At 40.1% G+C, this 15292-nt stretch overlaps 1 protein-coding gene across 4 annotated transcripts in view; it reads right to left on the minus strand.

The window, feature by feature from the left end:
• The window catches only part of PPIL6 (peptidylprolyl isomerase like 6), a 33106-nt gene that overhangs the window by 13398 nt on the left and 4416 nt on the right, over positions 1-15292 (minus strand). The window contains exons 3-7 of one of the 4 annotated variants that reach the window (XM_064597973.1): positions 12810-12998; positions 9188-9250; positions 8915-9062; positions 3743-3799; positions 2902-3016 (exon numbers count right to left, since the gene is read on the minus strand). In XM_064597973.1, coding sequence (XP_064454043.1) covers positions 2934-3016; positions 3743-3799; positions 8915-9062; positions 9188-9250; positions 12810-12998 — 540 coding nt within the window. In that variant the 3' untranslated portion in view covers positions 2902-2933. Of the gene's footprint in view, positions 1-10; positions 3017-3742; positions 3800-8914; positions 9063-9187; positions 9251-12809; positions 12999-15292 lie in introns of those variants that run through there. The other 3 variants (XM_045865293.3, XM_045865292.3, XM_045865294.3) reach the window with 3 other exon arrangements.

The following is a 15292-nucleotide window of genomic DNA, read 5'->3' on the forward strand; positions in this document are numbered from 1 at the left end:
TCCGCCACAGGTCACCACATCCACCACATCCACCGACGTCTGATGTTACAACCTGCCTCCAATTTCAGAGAGCCCTCCTTCCACCACTTCACAATCACTCCCAAGCTGCAACTCTTCCCATGCCACCTCCTCAAACGTCAGGGAGCTTTCAAGGTAGAGTGCCAAATTTAGTTTAGTATTTGTGTTTCTTGACCATAAAATACATGTTAAACCGTTACTGTTTTTATCAGGTTACTCTTTATTTTAATGTGTCACTGAGAAAGGGTTTTTTTGTACCGCACTTTTGCCGTAAGTCCTGTAGTTTTTAATGCATGATTTTGCATAGTGCAGAGATCTTTAAGACCATATGACATCACAACTGGTTGTATTTCCTGCAGATTGGCCGCTGGGTCCAGAGGCTTAATCAGACTCATGTTCTGTCCCTTTGGTGGTGTATTCTCTCCACAGAAGGCTCATAATGTCTGGTTGTCCCTGTTTTTGTGAAGTTGGCAGATACCAATGCAGCAAAGGCATAGATCCATTATTTCACTGGGGCAGCAAAATGGTGCTATTCTAATTCTTTTATTTCCTTGTCATCTATCTATTGGAATGCTTTTATAAGTAGCAATTTTATCTATAATTTAGTACAGTTCATATAGGAAAGGCAAGATAAATGCTTGATTCTTTGCTTATATTTATCAATTTTTAAGATAATGAATTTGTTTCCCATCATTCCCCCAAAGATAAGCTGTTAGGCTTTATTTTATAATATGATGTCATTATGAACTCATGGATTTAAAATACTTGTTGGGTTTCAGTTATTTGCGATTACTGTTCTTTTTGAAGTTCAAATCTTTGGCCAGTGAGAGCCTCTTCAAGTCGTCTCCCAAGGCCTTTGACATGACCCTAGTAAATCTTGAATAGCTTTCTTGCTATCTGATAATAGCATGACTAAACAGCAGGTTCAAGGCTCATTTTGTAATTTCCTGTCCTGGAACTGAAACCTGCCATTTCTCCCGGGAGCTCTGGTTTCTTTAAGTGAGAAGTGACACTTCAGAACACCAATCTAAATGCTAGGAGTGTGTAAAGCTACTAGGTTGGTCCTTGTAGACCAATTCAGTGGATAGAGCTATATAGGTAGATACACTTTGTGAGTTTAAACTGATATTTCCAATACAGAATATTTTACTTATTAGCCTCTATCATATTGCATATTTATCTCCCTTGCACATTGAAAATCATGATTCTTTCAAGGACACACGAAACGATGAATTTAGGATATCCTATAATTACTTACTTTTTCCACATTACATATACAACAGTCTCAAAATAACAGTATTAATACCATCACTAGTATAATTACTGAAAATAGTTAAAAGTTTTTGCATACATTCTCCCCATTTTTTCCAGTTTTAAAAAGGTAGGCTAAAGATACAGTCATTACATATCATACTCTCACCCTTTATTCCTCATTAAAGTTTAGTTTCACAAGTCACTATGTGATTACTGCTCATCACCAATCCTTATGTCAGGGTCTCTCTTATAATTTGTTTGTGTGAAACTCATTCTGCAGTCGATTCCTCAGGATCAAGAAGGGCTTGTGGCAACATTATTCCCTAAAGTTTTACATATTGAAAAGTCTGTGTGCCCTTTATAATTCAGATTCAGTTTGGCTGAATATAAAATCCTTAGCTCATGATTCCTTTCCTTGAGCATCTTAAATGTATTACTCCATTTTCTCGTGACATAATAATATAATGTCAAAGAATATGATGATAACTTACTTTTCTTTCCCTTACAAATCACTTGCTCTTTTTGCCTACCTGCCCAAAGAATTTTTACTTTTTCTGAACTGTCCAAAATTTTACTAAAATATGTCTTAGTGTTGGTTGTTCTGGTTTAATATTATCAGGTGGCATTGTTCTCTTTCAAGAAGTAATGTCAAGTTTTTATACAATATTTTTACTTGAGGTACAAACATACAATAAAATGCATTTATCTTAGATGTTCAGTTTGATGCATTTTGACAGTTGTGTGTAGCTGTGTAACCACCACGAAAAACAAAAAGAGAACATCAAATCCTTTTTAAACGCAGGAGGTTTTTTCAATATTAGTTCTTAGTATTTGCTCCATTCCCTAGCATTCATTTAATCCTTTAGGGACAACCTTCCATCCATATGTTGGATCTTCTCTTTCTAGCTATTTGTCACTTTCTCATAAATCCTTTTATCTTTCTTCATTTCTTTTTGGTTTTAAAAAATTCCCTCCTTCCACCTTTTACTTCTTTTAAGACATATATATCTGTCGTGTTTATTTGACCCATGTTCCTTCTAGTTTATTTCTGAAATGTTCTTTTACTGCTGATTCTTCCCTAGTTCTGTAACCTCTAAGTTTTTCTAATTCTGACTTATGAGTTCTTTCCTGTCTTGTATCATATTCTCAATGTCTTCTGGCTCACTCTGAAATTTGTGATTTTGATCTGTTTTGTGAGCATGTCTTTCCTAGTGTACTTTCATGATCTGTAGTGATATTACTCTGCTCCTTATTCTCTTTTACTTCTTCTAATAACCATGAAACTTTTTGTTGCCTGTTTTTATGTAAAATTAGGTTTCCTAGGTGTTTAGAAGGAGGTGTGGCTTTAGAAGGAAGGTCGCTTTTCTGACTTCACAAAGCTCCTCCTTGTGCTGTTTTCATGTAGTGTTCGACAGTATGGCAACTTGCTTTCTGAGACTTTCTGGCTCTGTCCCCATTCCCTCTTTGTCGCTGTTGCCCTTCTATCCTGCATAACTTTGATTCCATTCACAGCAACACCTCCTTGTGTGGGCCTGTCTTGGAAGAGCGCCCTTTCAGATCAGTTTCAAGAGTTCAGAGAGGTTAGGCTGCTCCAGCCTCAGACCTTACCAGGGACCCCCTTGCACTCACCCACTGTTGGCTATTTTGGGGTTCTGCTAGTCTCAAGTCCACCAGATGTGCTGCTTTTTCCCACACAGATGCTGACATCTTGCAGATTTCATAGCTATAGGAAGTTTGTCCTCATCTGTTTGAATTGAGAATTCATTTAGATACCTTGTCACCTAGTTTTGTTGTAAATGTCATCCATGGGTTTTTAGTTTTTTTATCTACTTATACGGTCTGTTTTTATGTTGGAATTTCAAAAGATTCAAAAACTGTGCCATCACCACGACCTCATCTTCCCAGGATCCCCAACAGCAGTTTTAATGGGATGATTATCAAAGTACCAAATTCTGGGTACAAGCATGGCAAATTACAAGCCTTAAAAATATAAATTCCCGGGGCACCTGGGTGGCTCAGTTGTTAAGCGTCTGCCTTCGGCTCAGGTCATGATCCCAGGTTCCTGGGATCGAGCCCTGCATCAGGCTCCCTGCTCAGCAGGAAGCCTGCTTCTCCCTCTCCCACTCCCCCTGCTTGTGTTCCCTCTCTTGCTGTGTCTCTATCAAATAAATAAATAAAATCTTTAAAAATATATATATATAAATTCCCTTTGACCCTACAATACTAATCCTAGAAATTTAGCCTAAAGGAATAATATAATTAGGCAAGTGAAAAAATATGTATACAAAGCTGTTCTGGACTGGACTGGGGTGTGTTTCCCCAGTTTGTAACTCCCCATTTATCCCGTTTGTAACTCCCACTTTTCAGTGTGTTATCCCAAACACCATCTTATTTGGAGTTGTGAATTGTCCAGTCTTGTTAGATTTGAATTATCAGCTGATATAGACTGACAGAATTTAAAGATACATACCTTCAAATGTTGGTCCATAAATCGACTCTCCATCATCTCCTTTTCCTTCTACTATATCTGAGAAATAACAATAAACAAACATTAGAATTTTGAGACTAAAAAAGAGTATGGTAATGGCCGGGGGAAAATGCTTTAAGTTATGATTCCACTTATACCAATGACTAGAGTAAGTTATATGATACATAATTGTTCAATATCTAAACCATGAAAATATTACTATAATGATTTCACTTGTATTTTGTAAGCACTCTAACATTCATGATCCCATTTTTTCCCCTGATAACTCTTTGAAGTAGGCAAAATTATAATGCAAAACATTTGAAATGATGAAGTATTAAATTATAATTGTGGTCATAATTTAAAGGAAGTGTGTTCATATAAATTCTGCTTGCCTCACAAGTTATTCCATAGTCCATCTTGCTTTTTAGGAAAATGGAAAGACCAGACTGAGAGAATGAAATAGGAACAGTGAGGTCTTTTTAGAAGAGGGATAAAAATAGATGGCTCTAAAAAGAATCAGTGTTCAAATTTTCATTCCTTGGAACCCCAGAGTGATAATTCATTTATTTAGCCAGTATTTTGGAAAGGAAGATCCCTTATAATGTAATGAGGTAGATTAAAAAAAAAAAAGTATTTGTCATGTCCCATTTTGCATTATATGCATTATACACATACTTTTGCTCAGGCAGTGCTCCTACAGTAAACATCCTCCATGCACAAACGACTTTTTCTGTATCCACAGGTGAAAGGGAAACAAAGGTGACTACTGGAAATAGCGGACTCTGGTGGAAATAAGGGTCTCTCAGCTCTGTGCCCCCGGCCTCCCCATCAGCACCTCTTTACTTCCTTTCCTCTCTCATTCAACCTCCTTGAGTACAGTGTATAATACAGCTCTGTTGAAAGACTGTGCCATTTTAACTCAGTGTGAGTGAGTTACCTGTAATAAAAGTGCACTGTAAAGAAATCAGATGCAACAGCAAGCATGTGGAGAGAATTTATTCAAGACAGGCATGTAGCATTTAAATTCCATTCACAAACTGGTTCAGAAGTTAATCATTAGTCCTGAAGTCTTCAACCCTACTCTGCCTGATACTCCCCGCGTGACTCACCCAGAGCCCTCAGCATCTCCCAGGGGCACACTGCGGTGGCGGAAGGCTAACTCCAGAAATGGGGAAGTCACACGTCCTCCAGCATCAATTCCTTCTGATCCTAGAGTTGGCTTTGCTCAGACAAATCGGCCTGTGGTTCACCACCCCTACTGACTCACTTCAGCATCGGTGATACTCCTTTGCCAAAGGTCTCTCCAACACCCACCATTCCTCTTGCCCTTTGTTTCACATCCTCCGGGGAAATTATTTTTTTAAATTTTATTTTATTATGTTATGTTAATCACCATACATTACATCATTAGTTTTTGATGTAGTGTTCCATGATTCATTGTTTGTGTATAACACCCAGTGCTCCATGCAGTACGTGCATTTAATACCCATCACCAGGCTAACCCATCCCCCCACCCCCCTCCCCTCTAGAACCCTCAGTTTGTTTCTCAGAGTCCATAGTCTCTCATGGTTCGTCTCCCCCTCCAATTTCCCCCCTTCATTTTTCTCCCAGGGAAATATTTTATACTGACACCATTTCAATCAGTACTTGAATTCAGCCTTACATATCTGATGTTATTTCTGTACTTCTGACGACAAATTCTACAATGCAGAGTAATGGTTCAAATTTTGATTTCAATCTTGATGTTAGTTACCTTTTCCAAGCCTGTTTCCTCATCTGTATAGACAGGAATAATGCTTAGTGCCTCCCAGGTAATTCTGAGGATTAAACAAAATCACGTTCTACCGACAGCACTTGGTGCAGCTCAGGGCAGAGCGCCACGCTCATTCACGGGGGGGGGCCATAGTCACGCAGCATTGCATGCTTAGGGAATGCATCTTCTCATTACCACCGTCTTCACCATCATTATATTGATGATGATGATGTTGATGATGACAAAATGTATTAAACTCTTTCTCAAGAGGTCCTTCAGAAGGCAGTAGGCCTTGTGGGAGCCACAGACAGAGAATCCCACCAAAGTGGCTCTTGATAGCTTCTTTCATTTTGTACTTTAGAAATGTCTAGAATGTATGTTTCCTGTTTATCTGTTCATTTATTCATTCATCCTTTCAACAATATTTTTTAAGCCCTTACTATATACCAGGCACTGCTCTGGAACCCGGGGATATGACAGTGAACAAAATAGATAAAATCCTCTACCTTCATGGAACTTATTTATAGTCTAATGAAGAGAAACAGACACTAAACGAATTCACTAGGAAATATGTAATAGTATGTCCAGTGATAACAAGTGCTATGAACCAAAAATAGAATATTTTAAAAATAAAAATTAGGGGATAGGAGAGCAGCAGGGAAAGGGGTGAGGAGACCTGCGTGGATAGGAAAGTGGCAGTTTTAAATAGGATGGTCAGGTAAGTCTTGCTGAGATGAACTCTGGGCAAAAATCCAAACATTAGAGGCTGAAGCAAGGGGATCTCTGAAGCATAGCTGGGTAGGGTGTGTCCCAGGCAGAGGAAACAACAAAAGACCTCAAGCCCATGTATGCTTTGTGTGCTTGGGAAACATCAAGGAGGCCAGTGTGTGGAGCAGAGCAAGGGTAGCTGTCAGAGGATGAGGTGAGGCTAGGGGTAGGGTAGACCGTATAGGCCCTGCTGGTCCCATTGGGCAACCAGTAGGTTGGGAGGCATCCTAAGGCACAGCATAAAACCACATTAGCCATATTCCAAAATTCCCCCCACAGCCCTGTGCGAATCTGGCATCTGAAGGGAGAATATTCATAGAGCTTGGTACTTCCAATATACCGTGTCACTGAATCCTGAGTCCTTGCCACATCCTGTGATATAATTTTCCCCATGTTAGGATTGAGAAACTGATTCAGAGATGCTAAGTGCCTACGTACTAAGTGGTACAACTGGTATATATCAGCTGGGTTTGAATCTAGTAATCAGCATTTTTTTCCCAAACTGTCCTTAACATTGCTGCTTCATTATTTGAAATCATGACCCAAGATCTGTGCATTTTACTATTTGGAAATTTTATTTCAAATAAGTCAACAAACAAGTAATATGACATACTTTTCCCAAATCTTGCTCTGGGACTCGGGAAGGGGAGGTGTACCTCTAACCAAAACCCAAAAATAAAACAAAAAGGAACATAGCATCTGAGAGCCCAGCACATAATAGTCAACACTGAACTTAGTTTCAGGAGACCCTGATACTAGTTCCCTTGAGGATGGTTTTATACCAACAAATACTTGTAAACAATCTAAATGTTTACCAGTAGGGAATTAATTATGTTGACCTTTGAACAATGCAGGGGTTAGGTGTGCCAACCCCTTGCACAGCTGAAAAGCCCTGTATAACTTTTAACTCCCCCCAAATTTAACTATTAATAGTCTACAGTTGACCAGAAGCCTTACTAGTAACATAAACAGTCAATTAACGCATATTTTGTATGTTACATGTATTATATGCTGTATTCTTACAATAAAGGAAGCTGGAGAAAAGAAAATGTTATTAAGGAAATCATAGGGAAGGGGCGCCTGGGTGGCACAGTTAGTTAAGCATCCAACTTTTGGTTTTGGTTTAGGTCATGATCTCAGGGTCATGAGATTGAAACCCACATGGGGCTCTGCGCTCAGCACAGTCTGCTTAAGACTCTCTCCCCCTCTCCCTCTGCCCCTACCCCGTGTGTGTGCACGTGCGCTCTCTGTCAAATAAATAAATAAATCTTTAAAAGAAAAAGGGGTGCCTGGGTGGCTCAGTCGGTTAAGTGCCTGCCTTTGGCTCAGGTCATGATCCCAGGGTTTTGGGATCAAGTCCCGCATTGCGCTTGCTGCTCAGCGGAGAGCCTGCTTCTCTCTCTACCTTTCCCCCTGCCCATGCTCTCTATCTCACTCTCTCTCTCTCAAATAAAAATAAATAAATAAATAAAAGAAAAAGAAAATCATAAGGAAGAGAAAATACATTTACAGTACTGTATTGTAAAAAATCAGTGGACCCCCACAGTTCAAACTCCTTATTGTTCAGGGGCCAACTGTAAATTGGTATAGCAATATATGAAAAACTAGGCAGACCCTAAAAATTGTACATGTTTATGTTTATTGCCATAGGAAGACATACCATATATGTATATGAAATGGGAAAATAATGAGGTTAGGTAACACTATGGGTGATATCTCATTTTTGGAGAAACTGAGGGAAAAATAGTTGATTTTCATACAAATGCCTGGATTAAACTACATTTTTCTCATCAGCCTCAGAATGTTCCAGATTGTAGAAAAATAATTAAGCATTATTAATTTAAGCCTCTGCATATTTCATCAAGTTCAAGCAAATCTCCTTACACTCTTAGCCAATTATTTTTAAATTGCTGCCTGATTGTTCCCTATGGGATACCTCCCAAAAGGCCTTCAAAATTTAATTTTGTGCTGTTAGAGACCTACTCTGTGTGAATTCAAAGGACTGACCTGAAAAGATAGCGAAAATGGAGAACAAAATGCTTTAGCTCTTACTTTTACACTGTAACAATGTAACATCTTTGGTGAGAAATAAGTTGTTTTTAAATTCCTAGCTTTAGAATGTCTCTTAAAAGCACTGTATTTTCTAGGTGCTATTTATTTAGATGAGCTTTTTTTTTTTTTTTTAGAGAGGTGGGGAAGAGAGAGAATCTTCAGCAGGCTCCACCCTGGGCATGGAGCCTGATGAGGGGCTCAATGACTCAGGGGCTCCATCTCACAACCCTGAGATCATAACCTGAACGGAAATCAAGAGTTGGATGCTCAACCAACTGAGCCATCCAGGCATCCACTATTTAGACGAACATTTAAAATTATATTTTGATATAAAAAATGGTATCTTCCTATCTTATATCACTTTTTAATTTGTAATATTCTGGGTAACAAAACTTTAGATTTTTTTATTTCAAAATTTATGACATTTTTAAAAAGTATGAATATCTTAATCATTTGGCCATATAAAATATCCTTTCAATATATATATATATAATATCTAATATAAATATATCTAATTCTATATGCATTTCACAAAGATAAAATTCTGGACATTCTGATTTGACGTTACAATTAAGTTGCATTTAAGATTTTAAACTTACCTCCTCCTTGTATCCAACCATTTGGTACTACTCGATGAAAAATTGAACCTACGTAATGTAGCCTGATGCCACTTTGAGAATACCCTGCTTTTCCTGTGCACAACATCTGAAAGTTTCTACATGTTTTGGGACATGCATCACAGTATAGCTACAAATAAAAATAAAAGGTTTCAAAGATTAAATATTTAATATTTTGACAGTTATAGATTCCTACCTCTACCTCCCACTTATTAAAAAAATAACAAAAATAAATAAGAACAAAAAGCCTTTTACCTCAAAAACCAGTCTTCCAATTGGATAAAAATCAACAGAAATGTCCAGGAACACAAAAGCATGCTATTAAAATTAGGGAGAAAAAGATAATGCAGGTCAGTGTCTGGAAGAAAGTTTTAGAAATGACCAAAAATACCACAGAATAATGTTTTCAGTGATAAGAGTTCAAAAGCAAGGACACCTGGGTGGCTCAGTCGGTTAAGCGTCTGCCTTCGGCTCAGGTCATAATCCCAGGGTCCTGGGATCGAGCCCCACATCGGGCTCCCTGCTCAGCGGGAAGCCTGCTTCTCCCTCTCCCACTCCCCCTGCTTGTGTTCCCTCTCTTGCTGTGTCTCTCTCTGTCAAATAAATAAATAAAATCTAAAAAAAATAAATAAAACCCTTTAGTAGTGAAGCTTTGAATAATTTTAACCTACACACCAGACAGAGAACACACGGCCTAGATATCCCCTACATTGCAAGCTAGGTGTGGAAAGGAACACTAGTTGGTCCCTTTGGGAAAAAGGACAGAATTTTCTGTCCTGAGTAATTTTGGGAAACATCCAGCATGAGTGCTATGGATTTGGTTACCATATATTCTCGATTTTGAGAGAGAGCACCAATTAGCTACCCAGAGCCAGGTCACGTCCTTTCTGAGTGGGAAAACAACGACACCATACCCATAGGAGGTATGGGACCAGGGGAAGGGAAGAGAATATGCTGTGCTTTCGTGTTATTTCAGTCATGCTCATTTGGCATCCTTTCTGATAGAGACAGCTAACATTTGTGTGATCTCGTCTAGCTCTACAAAGAGGCATCCAAAATGAAAACACAGTCTCCATCATGGTAGCATTCATTTAGGGAGCAGAGTGCACCTGATGGGATACATTTCAAATCTTGGGCACCATTCTTATACATAAAGGTGCCACCTGATTTAACAAGCTACATAACTTGCCCTGCCCTATTTCTTAAGAATCTAGGAAACATAAATGAAATCATTTTTACGGTATCACTGTCACTACTTTATGTCACTTAAGCCTTTTTTTTTTTTAAGTCTTTTTTTTTTTTTTTAAAGATTTTATTCATTTATTTGAGAGAGAGAGAGAGCACACATGAGAGGGGGGAGGGTCAGAGGGAGAAGCGGACTCCCCGCCGAGCAGGGAGCCCGATGTGGGACTCGATCCCGGGACTCCAGGATCATGACCTGAGCCGAAGGCAGTCGCTTAACCAACTGAGCCACCCAGGCGCCCAGCCTTTTTTTTTTTTTTTTTTTTTTAATTAAGAGACTGTAATAATATTGTGTTATCTGGCATCCAGGAAGTATTATGTCCATAGTAATTATGATTAACTTTTTTGTGCCTCTCAGCTTCTGTACTACAAGTTCTGAATTATAAAAGAATAGTATAACTGTATTATAAGAGGCATAATATAATAAACTTAACAGGCTTGGGTGGAAAAAGAGGATATACTGGAAATCACGATTAATTTATGAAATGGGTAAGTCCGTTCGGGCATCATTAAACTTCCCTCTGTGTCAATATATAATCTTTATGCAGTTGTCAAGAGTAGATAATTGGGACAATTCTAATGAAAGAGCAAATAAGCACAACACAAGGTAATGTCACCTAGCAGCCAAACATGCAAACATAATTATCTTGTATATCATTGCAACCCAGAAGTAAACAAGTCCTTGCAGCAAGAAAAATCTAGCCTCTGCACAAAAAAATTTAAGGATTTTCTCTGGAATCCAGGTCCCCCCTCCTCACTGCCATGAATTCAGGCTGTCATCATCTCTAGACCACACTACTATAGCAGTGTTCCAAGTGGTCACCCGCCACCAGGGTCTCCCTACTCCACCCTGTTTTTGCACAGCCCTAAAACTTTTTCCAAAAAAGCAAAGGTTATGTCATACTCTTTATGAAAAGTTCTGTTGGCTCAGCTTCCTTCTAGAAAAAAAGCTAACTCCTTAGTTCAGAATGGAGTTCAGAATGGACTAAGTTCAACCTTTCTTTAGTGGATTTTTTTTTCTCCCCCCCTTTAACACCTGGGGATGTTTCCCTTTGGGGAACTCTCTACGGGACCCACCACCCTCTAAAGACACTAAAGGGGCCAGATTCTCCCTCCCCCCACTCTGTGAGAGCGAGGGTGTGGGGATATGATTTGGGCTGGATTAGTCAGGTGCTCCTGCCTGGGGCCTTGGATGTCCAGGGAATGATGCAAAGACACCAGTTGAGAAGGAATTCTCAGTGAAGGTGGCAATGTGAACCCAGGGCCAGTGGGCCCCCATGGCAGCATCCTAGCTGCACATTTCCGGGACGTGACTCTAGCCACGTTTTCCTGCTGCCAGGCCTCCCTTGGTTCCCACCTGCTTTCCAAAACCTGGTTCTCCAGCTTTCCTGTCAATTGTGAGGTTACCAATATCCTTTCAATGCATCCCTTTTGTCCTTAAGTAGCTTGGTATTGTTGGTGACTGATACTCATTTTCCCAGGCTCATTTCCTATTAATTCTGGCCTCTTTGCTGTCCCTTCCCTTCCCTGAATACCCCATGCACTTTTAGACCCTTGTCCTTTTGGGAATTAACTGCTGTGAACATTACATTCCTCCCCATACCCCAGAGTTTCTAGTATTTTCCAAGTGCATTGTTTATTCAACCAGACATTCACTGAGTCATGCTATGTTTCAGATTGTGTTCAAGGCAGTTAACAGTTAAATGAGGATGAAGGAAACAAAGGTCTTTGCCTTTTTACAGCTCAAATCCTAGCACTGGGTCTTTCTGTGGGCACAGGCCACCATAAGCAGGAAATGATTTTCAGCGTATGGTTCTTGTGGCTATAACAAGCTTCTGAGCAAAATTACAAAGTACTTTTACCTCTATTGCCATTCCACCCTGATGTTTGTCTCTCACTCTCTTGGACCTCACGCTTCATGACTGTCTATTGGAAACCTCCTCAGGGCCTTAGCTTGTCTGGTCCTCCTCTTGCCAACTATGTGTCATGCTTTAAAATGTCACCTTTTGGGGTGCCTGGGTGGCTCAGTCGGTTAAGCATCTGCCTTCGGCTCAGGTCATGATCCCGGGGTCCTGGGATCGAGCCCCGCACCGGGCTCCCTGCTTAGTGGGAAGTATGCTTCTCCCTCTCCCTCTGCCCCTCCTCACCCCCCACTTGTGCTCTTTCTCTCTCTCTCAAATAAAATCTTTAAAATGTCACTTTTCTTCTCAGATTTTTCATTCTCTTAGTGCAGTACCTCTCACTTAGGTGTTAGACAGTCTAATTAAAATTTTTCATACTAAGGGTGAATGGATGATAGGCTCGAACTTCTCTGAAGCGGGGGGGGGGAGCTCTTTATGTTTTAAAATGGATAATTAATGCAAATAAATGTCTAATGGGGAGTAGAAATGTTTGAACAGGGATGCTCTCCCCCTGTGCAGTCGGCCTGCTGTGAGGTATGCTTGCTTTGCAAACTGTTGAGCCAAATCCTGCAACATTATATATAATCCTTTGCAACTGGATTATAGGCCACTGAGAACTTAAAACCTACTCTTAAACGTTTATATTCCTTTGTTAGGATATCAGTTATTTATGCTGAATCAATATAAATGATCAAAGATTCCACTATTTTTCTTTAAAAATTAGTGTAACTTGCCTTGGTGTCTGTTAAGAATTTAGCAGAATAATCCACAGTAAGTGCCTCATAAAGTTCAGGGGGCTTAAAATCAACTACATCCCACATCTTGTGAGCCCATTTCTGAAGATCAAATGCATCACCCAGGAGCTGATCGTTAACAAAACACATCACATAGGAAGAATATTCCCAGATTTCATTCTTGAGTTCCTATAAAGGAAAAGGATAAAAAAAAAAAAAAACTGTATTGGGGGGGCAATATAGCAAGGTTTATAACCTTGCTATAAACCCACAAGCCAGAGCCCAACTGGGATAGACTCTAACTGAATCTTTAAAAAAAGGGATATTTTTTTTTTGCTATCTTTTCGAATTTTGCTCTCAAATAGAATTTAAGAACATTTTTAAGAATCTGATATCACTGAAAGCAAAGAATGACCTAAAAGTAAATACTAAAAATGGTACAGTCATTGAAAGTAGACAGTGATCTGGTAATAAAAATCTGTATGCATAGCATACGTGTTATGTTAACTTGAAAACAAAATGTAGTCTCTGGCTTCATTTCTGAAATACAGTTTACTGTGTGTATACTTGGAAAGGGTAAGGATTCTGAGTAATACATGGTTTTCAGTGCCAAGGATGGAAAGAATGCTTTTTTGAGGGAGTGGGGTCAGGGAAAGGAAATGCCTCCTGGGGGCCAGCAGGGACTTCTGGTGGACCCCAGGTGTAAGGAGGGAGAGAACTCACCTTTGTCAACACTTCCAAGTCTAAGCCCTTAAAATGAAGTGCATTTGTGTGTTTATCCAAACACTAACAGTCAACCTCCTGAATTCCAGTGTGTGACCATGAGTAATGACCCCTCGGAAGATAGATCTGGTTTATTATGACCCAGTGCCAGTCCTGGCAAAAGTATGAATAATTTGGGACAGCTGTTCTCAAATTTTAGCAGGCAAGCAGAATTACAGATTCCTGAGCCCCACCCGAGTTTCTGATTCTGATTCCGGAATGGGGCCTGAGAATTTGCATGTTTAACAACATCCCAGGAGATGCTGACGTTGCTGGTCTGGAGACCAACTTGGGGAAATGCTGGTTTGGGGAACAGTTTGCCTTCAGCTTGCCAATTTGCTGCACTCCCCGCTCTTCTCCCAGATTTCATATCCCATTCCAACACCCATATTAAAACCTAGTTTGAGGAAAAGAATAAACTTCTTGAGGCTGAACTATAAATCACTGATAAAGCCTGTGGGTCAATAGTCCCCAGACGGTTTAGATTTATCGGTGTTATCACATTTTATAGAATGCAAAACTTTAAAAAGGGATATTTATTTAGCCCGGGTATAGCTAATGTGGATATTTATTTAGCCTGGTGGGAGAAATGCAGTAGAAGGTACACTTTACTCGGAGGCTGATGATGTAGATGCCTCATCTTTGTGTGTCATCTGTGCATGAGGAGGCTTCCTCTCACGCTTAAGATAGTGTCCTGGACCCAGTGGTTTCTGGGGCTTTCCAGCACTGAGACATAAGATGCTGCCTTCTTTGGAGGGAAGAGAAAAGCCTTTCCAAAGGCCCAGAAGCCACCACTCGGGGGAGGCATTACATTCTGCTGAAACATAAGGCCAGCGCACACCTAACCTCAGATGTGCTAAGAGCACTACATATGACACAAGGCACAGTGCTTACATTGAGGAAGGCCGAAAACTGGCCTGAAACAAGAAAAGGATAAAGTGACAAGTGTCCAAGAGATGAGGGTGAGAAAAGGAACAAAGGAAGGATAGGAAATAAAGAGTAGGTGGAAAGAAGCAGCAGTGATTACCTAGAAAGCCTCATTCAGGCCCCATGAGAAAAGCAGAAGGAAGAGAACACAAAACATCCCAAGGTCAGTAAACCCAGGCTGAAGGGGCTGGAAACTGCGGAATGGAATCCACAGCAGTCTTTAAGAATCCAGTGGGAATCTGTAAAAGGAATGGGTGCAGACCACAAAGCACGAGATCATGGCTCTCCTGTAGGTGGACAGTATGAGACTGGTAGGCAGTGTAAGTAGTTTGGTGATAAAAAAAAAAAAATTAAGAAAAACATATTTTTGTTAAGGTAACCAACTGTCCTGACCAGCTGTCCCAGTTTGTCTAGGACTGTCCCAGCTTTAGCTTTGAAATTCCTGCTCCCAGGAAAGCCCTCCGAACTAGGCAAAGCAGGACCACTGGTCACCCCAGTTGTAAGGATTGGAGTTAATATATACATAAGTCAAGAGGATAGCATCTGGCATATAATAAGCACTGTGTGTAGATGTTTGCTGCTGTTCTATCTGAATTCCAATGAGAATGTATCATGGCTCTGAAAATGGTAAGACTTAAAAAATGCATTGTGGCCTCCGTCCTGCAGCACTCACGTGAGTGCACAGTGCCATGAGACCGTACAGCGACACTGTAGGATAACCACAGGGTCACAGGACGTCCTCGTGCAACCACTGCTCTGGTCAGGGGACATGGGATTTCATCAGCCACTGGGGA

The sequence above is a fragment of the Mirounga angustirostris genome, unplaced genomic scaffold (assembly GCF_029215605.1).
Source record: "Mirounga angustirostris isolate CCGP_5_RB_7025 unplaced genomic scaffold, mMirAng1.0.hap1 SCAF_8, whole genome shotgun sequence".
NCBI lineage: Eukaryota > Metazoa > Chordata > Mammalia > Carnivora > Phocidae > Mirounga > Mirounga angustirostris.